This window comes from Salvelinus namaycush, chromosome 21, assembly GCF_016432855.1.
Source record: "Salvelinus namaycush isolate Seneca chromosome 21, SaNama_1.0, whole genome shotgun sequence".
Taxonomy (NCBI): domain Eukaryota; kingdom Metazoa; phylum Chordata; class Actinopteri; order Salmoniformes; family Salmonidae; genus Salvelinus; species Salvelinus namaycush.
In genome coordinates, this window is record NC_052327.1 from 50,751,519 (window position 1) to 50,765,980 (window position 14,462).

At 44.3% G+C, this 14,462-nt stretch overlaps 1 protein-coding gene across 1 annotated transcript; it reads right to left on the reverse strand.

Moving 5' to 3' along the window:
• Window positions 1-12,134: 12,134 nt before the first annotated feature.
• Window positions 12,135-12,830, reverse strand: LOC120065959 (processed variable antigen-like). The gene is made up of 2 exons (XM_039016999.1): window positions 12,820-12,830; window positions 12,135-12,618 (listed from the first exon to the last, which is right to left on the reverse strand). Exons 1-2 carry the CDS (start codon window positions 12,828-12,830, stop codon window positions 12,135-12,137), a joined length of 495 nt encoding a protein of 164 aa, XP_038872927.1.
• Window positions 12,831-14,462: the final 1,632 nt, after the last annotated feature.

Below are 14,462 nucleotides of genomic sequence, written 5' to 3' on the forward strand. Positions count from 1 at the left end.
GGGTATTGTGTGTAGATGGGTGAGACAAAATATGAAATGAATCCATGAATTCAGGCTGTAACACAACAAAATGTGGAATAAGTCAAGTGGTTTGAATACTTTCTGTAGAACACATGCCTCTTCTTCTTCCTCTTCTTCTTCTTCAAACCCTTCCCTTCCTGCTGGGTCGCTGAACTCCTGTCAGTTTCAGATACCTGCAGGCTGCAGTATATTCCCATCCACAGTAAAGGCCTCTTTACCTGACATGTACAATGGAGCTATAACTCTGAGAAAGCTTCTCCTCTATTGATGGATTTTCTATGAGTAGTATTACAGTAGTAGTATTGCAGTAGTAGTATTACAGTAGTAGTATTACAGTAGTAGTATTGCAGTAGTAGTATTACAATAGTAATATTACAGTATTAGTATTACAGTATAAGCATTACAGTATTAGAATTACAGTAGTAGTATTAGAGTATTAGTATTACAGTTGTAGTAGTACAGTAGAAGTATTACAGTATTAGTATTACAGTAGTAAAATTACAGTAGTAGTATTGCAGTAGCAATATTACATGCATGCTTGTGAGGTGAGGTTACAGCCTTTTAGAATTAAAAAGCAATTTTTTAAAATATAAAATGGAGGCAATGAATTGAATGTTTCTACCCAAGCTTCAGACCTAATTGTAGAGTGTTAGAATGATCTTGTTTCCTGCACTGATTTGCTGTTCTTGGCAGTAAACAACTCACAGCGTCCAAACCAAAGTCTGTGTGGTCGTAATCTTTTCCCCTCACTCCAAATTGGCTTTTGCATCAGCTTCGGTCTCAGCCTAAGCAAGCCCTCAGAGACTCCACTGAATGTTTTAAATGTTGTTTTGGATGAAAATAAGAGAATACCCCCCTCTTTAACATTTCAGCAACTGCTCTCTAACGGCGTTCACTTCGCTCTGGGTACTTTCCGTTTCACACAATAAAACAGTCCCTCTATTACGGCTGGGTTAATCTCGTAATGGTGCCCATGTGTTGTGGTTGACTGGTACATTATCCGGGTGTCTGGGATATAATGGTGGTGCATCCACCCTCAGATGAATTACATTTTGTAGAGAATATTCAATGCTCTCCTCTGTCTGTGTGTGTCTTTCTATCAATCTCCCAGTGTGATGTCATAGCCCAATATGGTCTGGGTTACCGTAACGATAAGGAGAGAGATTAGATATATTTCCCCCCCATTAAGATATCTAGGGCTAGGGGAAGTGTGATGGTACTATACAGTAGCAACCAGCACAAGGCAGGGACTGCGAGTTGATGAAAGCCCCTCTTGTTAGTTGGCTTTTCCAGCAGTCTGATTGCGAAGTCCATGGTTACCTCCCAAATGGCGCCCTTAGGGCTCTGGTCAAAAGTAGTGTATCAAATAGGTAATAGGGTGCCATTTTGGGCGCAGCCAATGCTCCACAGATCCCTGGTAGGATAGCAGCGCTACTTCCCACCACAACAAAGTGAAGAACCATGGGAGGGTCCCCCTTGCTTCCTGGCCAATACTCAGGGTGCTCTACCGAGCCAGAGCCAGACATCCGCTGGAAACAGAGCTGTGAATCATATCAAGATCCTGATCCTGTGAGAGGGGAATGGAATGGATTTCAACTTTTCCACATCGAGACGTTCCAATGTTGAAAGAGAGAGGGAAAGAGAGAGAGACAGTGAGACAGAGAGAGAAAGAGAGAGAGCAAGAGAGAGAGAAAGAGAGAGAAAGAGAGAGATGTGACAGAGAGAGAGCGAGAGAGCAAGAGAGAGAGAGAGAGAGAGAGAGAGAGATGAAATACTGAGCTCTGTAGGCTACCTCCTCCATAGAGAGACACATACAGGTCACAGTAGACTTCTTGAACAGTGGCCCCCAGTAATCCTCTGATAGAACAAAAGAGAGTATATATTTCTCTCTCTGACCACCACCCCAACCACCTCAGACCTTTGAATCAGACCTGTGAATCAGACCATCTAGTGGAAAAAAAATGTATGTCCTACAAAGAGAGCCATAGCAGCTACAATGTTACTGTAAAATTGTTAGACTCTTAAACAGTGGCCTTATTTCACTTCTGCTGCATTAATCATGAGACCAGCTAGAGAAAAACGGAAGAGGGAGAGTTGTTTTGAAACCCGGCCCGCGTCAGGGTTGTTCGTGTGGCGCCCGAAACTTACCCCCCACCTGCTGTCAGTACAGGCTTACAGCACATCTCGCTTGCATGGAGGTGACTACTGTGATCCCTGTTCCCATAGGGGCGTCCCCAGGCCCAGGGGCATGGTAGATACCGACATGCATGTTTATATAGGGGCCAAACCAGGCCATGGTAGGCTACAGACACACATTTTTAGTCACAGCATAGAGATAAGGAGAAGAAGAGTCTCCCATGTCTGGCCCTCTCTATGCCGCAAGTGACCACCTTATGCTTGATTAAAATGTCTGGTGTTTCCAGATTTCTATGAAATATGACCTATAATTAATTACAATATGAGTAAATAGTTTTCCTTCAAAAAAACAGTAATTAAGTATGTTTAAAAGCAGCTTTTCTGTGTTGGAATGGGGTAGGTGTACCATAACAACAGGATGGTGTAGGTGTACCCCAACAACAGAATGGTGTGGGTGTTCCCCAACAACAGAATGGTGTGGGTGTTCCCCAACAACAGAATGGTGTGGGTGTTCCCCAACAACAGAATGGTGTGGGTGTTCCCCAACAACAGAATGGTGTGGGTGTTCCCCAACAACAGAATGGTGTGGGTGTACCCCAACAACAGAATGGTGTGGGTGTTCCCCAACAACAGAATGGTGTGAGTGTACCCCAACAACAGAATGGTGTGGGTGTTCCCCAACAACAGAATGGTGTGGGTGTACCCCAACAACAGAATGGTGTGGGTGTTCCCCAACAACAGAATGGTGTGGGTGTTCCCCAACAACAGAATGGTGTGGGTGTTCCCCAACAACAGAATGGTGTGGGTGTTCCCCAACAACAGAATGGTGTGGGTGTTCCCCAACAACAGAATGGTGTGGGTGTTCCCCAACAACAGAATGGTGTGGGTGTTCCCCAACAACAGAATGGTGTGGGTGTACCCCAACAACAGAATGGTGTGGGTGTACCCCAACAACAGAATGGTGTGGGTGTTCCCCAACAACAGAATGGTGTGAGTGTACCCCAACAACAGAATGGTGTGGGTGTTCCCCAACAACAGAATGGTGTGGGTGTACCCCAACAACAGAATGGTGTGGGTGTTCCCCAACAACAGAATGGTGTGAGTGTACCCCAACAACAGAATGGTGTGGGTGTACCCCAACAACAGAACTGACTGAGCCTACGAGTGACGAGAGAAGGCCAGCTAACCCTGGTATATAAAGTGCAGCAGAAGCACTTTCTGAGGGCACAAGCACTGTTCATAACACAAGCTGTTCACACCCCTCTTGTTGGCAGAGAGGTTTAAGCTTTCGCAGGTTTAAAGCTTATTTCCTGCAATTCTACACATTTCGCCATGGGGTGCAGAGAAGATTTTGCAGTTTAAAAGCTCATTTTCTTGCAATACATTTTTCCATGTCTAATGTGTATTCATGTGATATTTGAGTGACTTATGACAATATCTATGGGCAAAAAAAACTAGCTAAAAACCGTGACATGGGCTAGTTGATCTGGACATTTCTTATAAGTTATAAATACTTCTCTAAGGTATGCAATGACTGACATGACAGTAGGAAAACTGATGATGCGCTACCCAATTTTGAAATTGCACCTTATGCATTCTACTATTACAACTTTCAAGAGCAAGTTGAAAGCCGGACTGACTGATTGGCCAGCTCATCCTCCTCTAGACCACTGATTGGCCAGCTCATCCTCCTCTAGACCACTGATTGGCCAGCTCATCCTCCTCTAGACCACTGATTTGCCAGCTCATCCTCCTCTAGACCACTGATTGGCCAGCTCATCCTCCTCTAGACCACTGATTGGCCAGCTCATCCTCCTCTAGACCACTGATTGGCCAGCTCATCTTCCTCTAGACCACTGATTTTCCAGCTCATCCTCCTCTAGACCACTGATTGGCCAGCTCATCCTCCTCTAGACCACTGATTGGCCAGCTCATCCTCCTCTAGACCACTGATTGGCCAGCTCATCCTCCTCTAGACCACTGATTGGCCAGCTCATCCTCCTCTAGACCACTGATTGGCCAGCTCATCCTCCTCTAGACCGCTGATTGGCCAGCTCATCCTCCTCCAGACCACTGATTGGCCAGCTCATCCTTCTCTAGACCACTGATTTGCCAGCTCATCCTCCTCTAGACCACTGATTGGCCAGCTCATCCTCCTCTAGACCACTGATTGGCCAGCTCATCCTCCTCTAGACCACTGATTGGCCAGCTCATCCTCCTCTAGACCACTGATTGGCCAGCTCATCCTCCTCTAGACCGCTGATTGGCCAGCTCATCCTCCTCTAGACCACTGATTAGCCAGCTTATCCTCCTCTAGTCCGCTGATTAGCCAGCTCATCCTCAGGAGTATGACATCATCGGCTATGTGTAAATAGCAAGCATTTTGTAAACATTCTGTTTGAGATACAAGTTTGGGGTGTGGTTTTTCAAGTGTTTTTTCTCCAATTTATACTTTGGCCACAAATACAATTATAGGACGAGTGAACAACATTATTTGGGTATGAGTTATCAGAATATGAACTTTTAAAAGTGAGATTTTCACTGGACAGCTACATTGATATAATTTTGTTTATCTGTTTGTTCGTTTTTGGGGTTTGTTCTAAGATTCTTTCGCTGACAGCAATGGATGATCAGCAATGCATGGCTCTGAAGAACTCTTCTAAGGATCTCATGTTCTCTCTAAGACTCAGGTCAGAATGGGACTTTTACCTGGCATTCATCTTACCCATGTTAGCAGTAGGAGGTACTGTTCAATACACAGACAGGCAGTTCAGAGCATAGAAATATAATTACTGGAATGGACATTTCCATTTATGTCAATGTTATGGGATGGGCTTTGTCCTTTCTAATTCTATTTCTATGTGACCATGATGGCAGAGTTAGTTGGTTAGCCCTGTGGTGTGGGACGTTCAGCCAAGCCAACCCTAGTTCCTGTAAGTGCTGTGATGGTGATGACACATTAGGCTGCAGTACATTCAGCTCAACCATCTGGAGATCAAACTGCAGGCCAAACACAGGCAGGAGAGATGGACGGACGTGCACCGGCATGCAAACTGTTTCCATGACCACCCACAGTCAGTCGATCAGATGAGAGAATGTCATCGCCAGGCAGGATACTGATGATCAACGGTTAAGAACATCTGAGGGATCATTCGTATGTATGATACATGGAAAAAGAGAGTAAGCCAAGACAAAGCATTGATGTGATAGATGCCAGACAACTTCATGAATAAGAATGTCCAGGACTCAAAAGCACTTTCAATGAAGAAGAGAATTTCCCTTGAACAATATTTTTAGTCAAGGTCTAGATTTAGGCCTAATCTGAGTCCGGGAAACCAGTTAAAAATCTGAACAGTCTAGTTGAAATTGAGATTAGATAAATGAATCTGTAAATTGGGTAATGTCCAGGTAATGATTGAAAATCTTCTGTGTCACCTCCCTCCGTACAGTTCCTGTGATCAGGAATGCTTGTTCACTTCCTTATCTTCTGTACTGCCATTTAATTAAAGGGCTGTGATGTTTGGCTTGTTTACAGCACTAACAGACCAGTGAAGTCCCACATATGGTCCAAACACCTTGTTGGGACAGTCATCTAACTATCTTACTGTAGTACAGTTTCACCAGTGTGTGTGTGTTTGTGTGTCCAAAATAAATTGTGATATGTCTGCTATGTGAAGGATTAGGAAACACGTGTCTACTAAAGTTTTCCCTCATCAGTCTGCTTGCTCACCTCTGTCCCACATCGCTTTACCCTTCGTATTGCATAGAGAGAGAAAGTACATATTTTCGGGCAATGTGCTGCTGCTGTATAATTGAAAAATGCAGAGTATCGAATGAACGGCCCTGATCCAGGTGTGTGTAAGTAAACAGTAAGTTCAGGAATGCTGTAGCTTGAGAAAACAGTTTTTTTTGTGCAGCTAGGTAGCTGTGAAGCGAAGGTGGGGAAAGGAAAACAACTTGCTATGAATGCAGGGTCTCAGAGAGAGAGAGGAGTAACGGCAACATGTGCTGACGAGAGCCAGAAAGCAGCCAGGTCTAATACACAGTCACTGAAACTCTACGAAGACCTCGCCACTAGTTCCCTTTCCCCATCCTGCAGCAGAGCCAAGATGTACTGTGCTGGTTTGGTTACACCTCCACCACAGTTGCTGAATTTGGTGCTGGAAATGACCAAGTCAAATATCTGAGCCTTTACAGTACAGTTCGGATCGGCACAATAAATTAATTAGGACCAAACTACTTTTCTCAGAATAGGATAGAGATAGTGTGTTGGTTTTACAGCGTTCCAGACAGTTGATGTTGTGGTGAAAACACACTTCACAACAACGACCCAAGTATTTTCAGAATGTGGTTGTGAAATCATCCCAGCACTCCTCTTCCTCTCTCTCTTTCCATCCCTCCCTCTCCTCCAGCCCCTCTCCATCTCCTTACCCCCTCTCTCTTTCTCTCTCTCTGTCTCTCTCTCTGTCTCTCTCTCTCTCTCTCTCTCTCTCTCTCTCTCTCTCTCTCTCTCTCTCTCTCTCTCTCTCTCTCTCTCTCTCTCTCTCTGTCTCTAAGCCAAAGCAACAAACACTACTGTTAAAATTCAAAGTGAGTCAAAATGTGGTCTGAAAGTAACTTCCAAAGCCCTCTGTGTCTTACAACCCAGCCATTCTTTTAATGAGACCGACCACTGGTCTCACCGGAGTTGGACTGGGACAGATTGTCTAAGTTTGACAATACCAGTCTGGCTGTCGGGGAATAAGCAACGACCTGTTTGTGTGTGTGTGTGTGTGTGTGTGTGTGTGTGTGTGTGTGTGTGTGTGTGTGTGTGTGTGTGTGTGTGTGTGTGTGTGTGTGTGTGTGTGTGTGTGTGTGTGTGTGTGTGTGTGTGTGTGTGTGTGTGTATGTGTGTGTGTGTGTGTGTGTGTGTGTGTGTGTGTGTGTGTGTGTGTGTGTGGTCTCTTTATAGAACACTGACGCTGCCCCTAACTCATGTGCCACACATCCTCTCCATACATGACCTAAACACTCTGTAAGAGCCACCTCCCCTAACTTTACAACTCTAATCCTAACTATAGATCAACAGGCAAGAGCACACAGTACAGTGCATTACAGTGTACTATGTAGTGTGAGGCTTGCACTGCATTTCGGCAGCCATTTTCTGCAATGTTAGCTGGAAGGAAGCATCAATCACGACTTAAATCCACATTTGTACATTTCTCTCACCTTTTTGAAATAGAGATGTTTTTACGTTTCCTTACAGTGCTGATTTAAAATGTAATTCCAATCAGAATTAATCATTTTTAATCCCAGAATCAGTTGATTTTACTGAGCTGTTCCCTTTGTTTGTTCACAGTTTACACATACAGCTGAAGTCGGAGGTTTACATAAACTAGTTTTAATGACTCCAACCTAAGTGTTTCAACCACTCCGCAAATTTCTTGTTAACAAGCTATAATTTTGGCAAGTCAGTTAGGACATCTACTTTGTGCATGACACAAGTAATTTTTCCAACAATTGTTTACAGACAGATTATTTCACTTATAATTCACTGTACCACAAAAAAAATTGTAGACCTCCACAAGTCTGGTTCATCCTTGGGAGCAATTTACAAATGCCTGAAGGTACCACGTTCATCTGTACAAACAATAGTACGCAAGTATAAACACCATGGGACCACGCAGCCGTCGTACCGCTCAGGAAGGAGATGCGTTCTGTCTCCTAGAGATGAACGTACTTTGGTGCGAAAAGTGCAAATCAATCCCAGAACAACAGCAAAGGACCTTGTGAAGATGCTGGAGGAAACAGGTACAAAAGTATCTATATCCACAGTAAAAACGAGTCCTATATCGACATAAACTGAAAGGCCGCTCAGCAAGGAAGAAGCCACTGCTCCAAAACCGCCATAAAATAGCCAGACTACGGTTTGCAACTGCACATGAGGACAAAGATAGTACTTTTTGGAGAAATATCCTCTGGACTGATGAAACAAAAATAGAACTGTTTGGCCATAATGACCATTGTTATGCTTGGAGGAAAAAGCGGGAGGCTTTCAAGCCAAAGAACACCATCCCAACCGTGAGCACGGGGGTGGCAGCATCATGTTGTGGGGGTGCTTTGCTGCAGGAGGGACTGGTGCACTTCACAAAATAGATGGCATCATGGGAAAGAAAATTATGTGGATATATTGAAGCAACATCTCAAGACATCAGTCAGGAAGTTAAAGCTTGGTCGCAAATGGGTCTTCCAAATGGACAATGACCCCAAGTGTACTTCCAAAGTTGTGGTAAAATGGCTTAAGGACAACAAAGTCAAGGTATTGGAGTGGCCATCACAAAGCCCTGACAAATCACATAGAAAATATGTGGGCAGAACTGAAAAAGCGTGTGCGAGCAAGGAGGGCTACAAACCTGACTCAGTTACACCAGCTCTGTCAGGAGGAATGGGCCCAACTTATTGTGGGAAGCTGGTGGAAGGCTAGGTGAAACGTTTGACCCAAGTTAAACAATTTAAAGGCAATGCTACCAAATACTAATTGAGTGAATGTAAACTTCTAACCCACTGGGAATGTGATGAAAGAAACAAAAGCTGAAATCAATCCTTCACTTTACTATTATTCTGACATTTCACATTCCTAAAATAAAGTGGTGATCCTAACTGACCTAAGACAGGGAATTTTTACTAGGTTTAAATGTCAGGAATTGTGAAAACTGAGTTTTTGGCTAACATGGAACCCAAACCGGCTGTGCGTGTGCGCCATCGTGCGCCATCGTGCATAAATGTATTTTGTCCCTCCACAGCAAACGCGATCATGACATGCAGGTTAAAATATCAAAACAAACTCTGAACCAATGACATTAATTTGGGGACAGGTCGAAAAGCATTAAACATTTATGGCAATTTAGCTGACTAGCTTGCACTTGCTAGCTAATTTGTCCTATTTAGTTAGCTTGCTGTTGCTAGCTAATTTGTCCATGGACATAAACATTGAGTTGTTATTTTACCTGAAATGCACAAGGTCTTCTACTCCGACAATTAATCCACACATAAAACGGTCAACCGAATCGTTTCTAGTCATCTCTCTTCCTTCCAGGCTTTTTCTTCTCTTGACTTTATATTGCGATTTAGCAACTTTCATAAATTAGGTGCATTACCGCCACTGACCTCGGTCGTCTTCAGTCACCCACGTGGGTATAACCAATGAGGGGATGGCACGTGGGTACCTGCTTCTATAAACCAATGAGGAGATGGGAGAGGCAGGACTTGCAGCGTTATCTGCGTCAGAAATAGAACTGACTTCTATTTTAGCCCTTGGCAACGCAGATGCTCATTGGCTCGCGCGAGCAGTGTGGGTGCAATAATTGAATAATATAGATTTCTAAATGTATTTTGCAATGCTCGCGCACACGACGTGAGCGGTGTAGTCAGCCTGTAAGGTGTATGTAAACTTCCGACTTCAACTGTAGCAGGGGTTTTAACAGTCGTGCCTTAATGTAAATGTAAGCCAACTCGCATCTTCTCTTACAGTTCATTATAACTCTCTCCTATATTTCCTACGCACACAAACAGACTCTCACACACACACACACACACACACACACACACCTATCCACCGAGCTCTGTTGTGACCTAAATAGCAGACCACACCTACATTTACATTTAAGTCATTTAGCAGACGCTCTTATCCAGAGCGACTTACAAATTGGAAAGTTCATACATATTCACCCTGGTCCCCCCGTGGGAATTGAACCCACAACCCTGGCGTTGCAAGCGCCATGCTCTACCAACTGAGCCACACGGGACCTACATGTACAGAAACATGAGCTTTACAGGGAAGTATATTCATCTCAAAGTAAAACCATATGATACATTCCCCTCTGCTATATCTTTGCAGCTGTAGCATAACCTTGCTGGTTAGGGAGAATAGAAGGTGTTGGGAACACAAGTTTATAGTCTCAGCATGGAATCAATAAAATACAATACAACTTCACTTGTGAATCGGAGGTGTCTTTTAGATGACAATACAGTGCACCTTTATTTGTCTGTTGTGAAAAGGAAATGTGTCTTTGGTGGTCTTCTGACTTTTCCCCCCGGCAGTACACACTGTGTTACAGCTCTTTTGGTGGTCTTCTGACTTTTCCCCCAGGCAGTACACACTGTTTTACAGGACTTTTGGTGGTCTTCTGACTTTTCCCCCAGGCAGTACACACTGTGTTACAGCTCTTTTGGTGGTCTTCTGACTTTTCCCCCAGGCAGTACACACTGTGTTACAGCTCTTTTTGTGGTCTTCTGACTTTCCCCCCCGGCAGTACACACTGTGTTACAGCTCTTTTGGTGGTCTTCTGACTTTTCCCCCAGGCAGTACACACTGTGTTACAGGACTTTTTGTGGTCTTCTTACTTTTCCCCCAGGCAGTACACACTGTGTTACAGGACTTTTTGTGGTCTTCTGACTTTTCCCCCCGGCAGTACACACTGTGTTACAGCTCTTTTGGTGGTCTTCTGACTTTTCTCCCAGGCAGTACACACTGTGTTACAGCTCTTTTGGTGGTCTTCTGACTTTTCCCCCAGGCAGTACACACTGTGTTACAGGACTTTTTGTGGTCTTCTGACTTTCCCCCCCGGCAGTACACACTGTGCTACAGCTCTTTTGGTGGTCTTCTGACTTTTCCCCCAGGCAGTACACACTGTGTTACAGCTCTTTTGGTGGTCTTCTGACTTTTCCCCCCGGCAGTACACACTGTGTTACAGGACTTTTGGTGGTCTTCTGACTTTTCCCCCCGGCAGTACACACTGTGTTACAGCTCTTTTGGTGGTCTTCTGACTTTTCCCCCAGGCAGTACACACTGTGTTACAGCTCTTTTGGTGGTCTTCTGACTTTTCCCCCAGGCAGTACACACTGTGTTACAGCTCTTTTGGTGGTCTTCTGACTTTTCCCCCAGGCAGTACACACTGTGTTACAGCTCTTTTGGTGGTCTTCTGACTTTTCCGCCAGAAACCACACACTGTGTTACAGCTCTCCTATGATCTCAAATCAATTAGAAACTACAAGTCTAGAACGATCTTCTCACACTTATAAGAGCTTAGCTAGGCTCCCTCCCTCCCTCCCTCCCTCCTTCTCTCTCTCTTTCTCTCTCTGTGGTTATTAATGTGATGTTCCTCAGAGATTACATTCCCCCCCAACCACCACGTTTCACCGTATCCCTTCTGGCTGCTCTGTTTACATATTTGTGAACTACGTTGACAGATTGCTGTCCAAAGATAGAGCCCATGTGAAGCCACCGTGTAGGTTCAGCTATGACCGAGGGTCGTCAGGAGTACCTCATGGTTCCATGCAAACTCAAAGTCTGTATCCCAAATGGAACATTATTCCCTACACAGTGCACTATGTTTGACCTGAGCCCTATGGGCCCTGGTCAAAAGTAGTATACACCGTATAAGGAACAGGGTGCCAATTGGGACGCAACCAAATCGTCTGACGATACCCCTCAGGCATTTGCGTATCATACCTCTGTCTAGAACAAAAAAGCAATGCTGGTAGTGGTGATGGTGCTCCCAACACTTATCATTATGTTAACACAAATTGTATTGGTCACGTCCACAGTTTACAGCAGGGATAAAAGGTACAGTGAAAGGCTTGTGTGCTAGCTTCCTCAACATTGCAGAACAATAACAATATCAACTATTAAAGAGTCTAATCAAACGTAACAAGTACATTTACATTAAGCCTACTCAATCTAAATCAACATACTACTATCATTTATCTTTTAAAAAAGTAGTCTACAAAGAAAGTGTGGCTTTTACTTAAAGGTTAAAAGTTAAATTAAATAAAAAGAAATACTTGTCAGTGGTAGAAATCTATTAAGCTCCCAAAAGCAGAGTTGTCAACCATCCTCTGTTGGGTAAGCAAGATAGTTGTAAAAGTGAAAAGATTGAGTGTTTTACATTTAAAGTATTTTGGGGAATTATTTGTTACCCATTTAGAACACCAACGCATCAACACTCTCTGAGACAATAGTTTCCATAGGTCTTCTTTTCACCAGTCTCCCTGTCATATTCATAGGTCTTCTTTTCAGCAGTCTCCCTGTCATATTCATAGGTCTTCTTTTCAGCAGTCTCCCTGTCATATTCATAGGTCTTCTTTTCACCAGTCTCCCTGTCATATTCATAGGTCTTCTTTTCAGCAGTCTCCCTGTCATATTCATAGGTCTTCTTTTCACCAGTCTCCCTGTCATATTCATAGGTCTTCTTTTCACCAGTCTCCCTGTCATATTCATAGGTCTTCTTTTCACCAGTCTCCCTGTCATATTCATAGGTCTTCTTTTCAGCAGTCTCCCTGTCATATTCATAGGTCTTCTTTTCACCAGTCTCCCTGTCATATTCATAGGTCTTCTTTTCACCAGTCTCCCTGTCATATTCATAGGTCTTCTTTTCACCAGTCTCCCTGTCATATTCATAGGTCTTCTTTTCACCAGTCTCGCTGTCATATTCATAGGTCTTCTATTCACCAGTCTCCCTGTCATATTCATAGGTGACATTCAATTTGTGATCGTCATATTCATACTCATCAATTCATGTCTGGATGTCTGGTTCCAGACCAAACCAGATGCTGCCAGAGGGCTCCTGGGCGGGGATCAGCTGTTCTGTTTAAAAGTAAATGTGTCCTTCCATCACAGCTCACTGAGCACACATCGATTCAGATAAACCTCTCGAAACAGGAACATCTCTCTTTCTATAATACATCTATTTTATTGTTCTTTTGTATTTCATTTTCTCCCTCTATCTCTCCCCACTTTCTCTCTCTACCCCCCTTCTCTCTCCATCTCACCCTCTCTCCCTCTCTCTCCCCCTTTCTCTCTCTACCCCCCCTCTCTCTCCATCTCACCCTCTCACCCTCTCTCTGTCTCATCCCCTCTCTATCTTTCTCTCTCCCCCTCTCACCCTCTCTCTGTCTCACCCCTCTCTACCTTTGTCTCTCGCCCCTCTCTCTCTCTCTCTCTCTCTCTCCCTCCATCTGTCTCTCACCCTCTCTACCTCTCTGACATAATATAGAAATCACAATGATGTAGGCTGATAAAGACTTTATAAAACTATATCAACCCAACCAGAAATACAAGTTATACCGTACAATAACAATGGTAGACACAAATAAACATACATATTGCTCCAAAACAAGAGTTATTAAAACAAGAATTATGACAAACGGACTAATACAGTAGACTGAGACAATACATCAGCTGCTCAGTCCACAGTTCCACACCAGCCAAAACACAACCAGAGAGACCAGAGAGACCAGAGAGACCATAGAGAACAGAGAGAGACCAGAGAGAGACCATAGAGACCATAGAGACCAGAAAGACCAGAGAGAGACCATAGAGAACAGAGAGAACAGAGAGAACAGAGAGAACAGAGAGACCAGAGAGAACACAGAGAACAAAGAGAACAGAGAGACACCACAGAGACCATAGAGAACAGAGAGAGACCAGAAAGACCAGAGAGAGACCAGAGAGACCATAGAGACCATAGAGACCAGAGACCAGAGAGACCATAGAGAACAGAGAGAGACCAGAAAAACCATAGAGAACAGAGAGAGACCATAGAGACCAGAGAGACCAGAGAGACCATAGATAAAAGAGAGAGACCATAGAGACCAGAGAGACCATAGAGAACAGAGAGACCATAGAGAACAGAGAGAGACCAGAGAGACCATAGAGAACAGAGAGACACCAGAGAGACCATAGAGAACAGAGAGACCATAGAGAACAGAGAGAGACCAGAGAGAGACCAGAGAGAGACCAGAAAGACCAGAGAGAGACCAGAGAGGCCATAGACCATAGAGAACAGAGAGAGACCATAGAGAACAGAGAGAGACCAGAGAGACCATAGAGACCAGAAAGACCAGAGAGAGACCATAGAGAACAGAGAGAGACCAGAGAGACCACAGAGAACAGAGAGAGACCATAGAGACCAGAATGACCAGAGAGACCAGAGAGACCAGAGAGACCATAGAGAACAGAGAGACCAGCGAGACCAGAGAGACCAGAGACCAGAGAGAACAGAGAGAGACCATAGAGACCAGAGAGAGACCAGAGAGTCCAGAGAGACCAGATCCTATCTCCCCAGTCTTTCCAGTCAGTCTCTGCCTCCTTGCCTGCATCAGAGGGCCTCAGCTGTCAGATGGAAAATGGATGGGTGATGGACGTGAATATGTCAACAGCAGAGGTTAGTGTAGCATTGAGAGGAATCTGTAGAGGGCTCTGTAGACCTCAACTGACCTCTCTCTCTTCAGTCCCAGCCCCTGCATTCAGCCCTATACACCTGCCC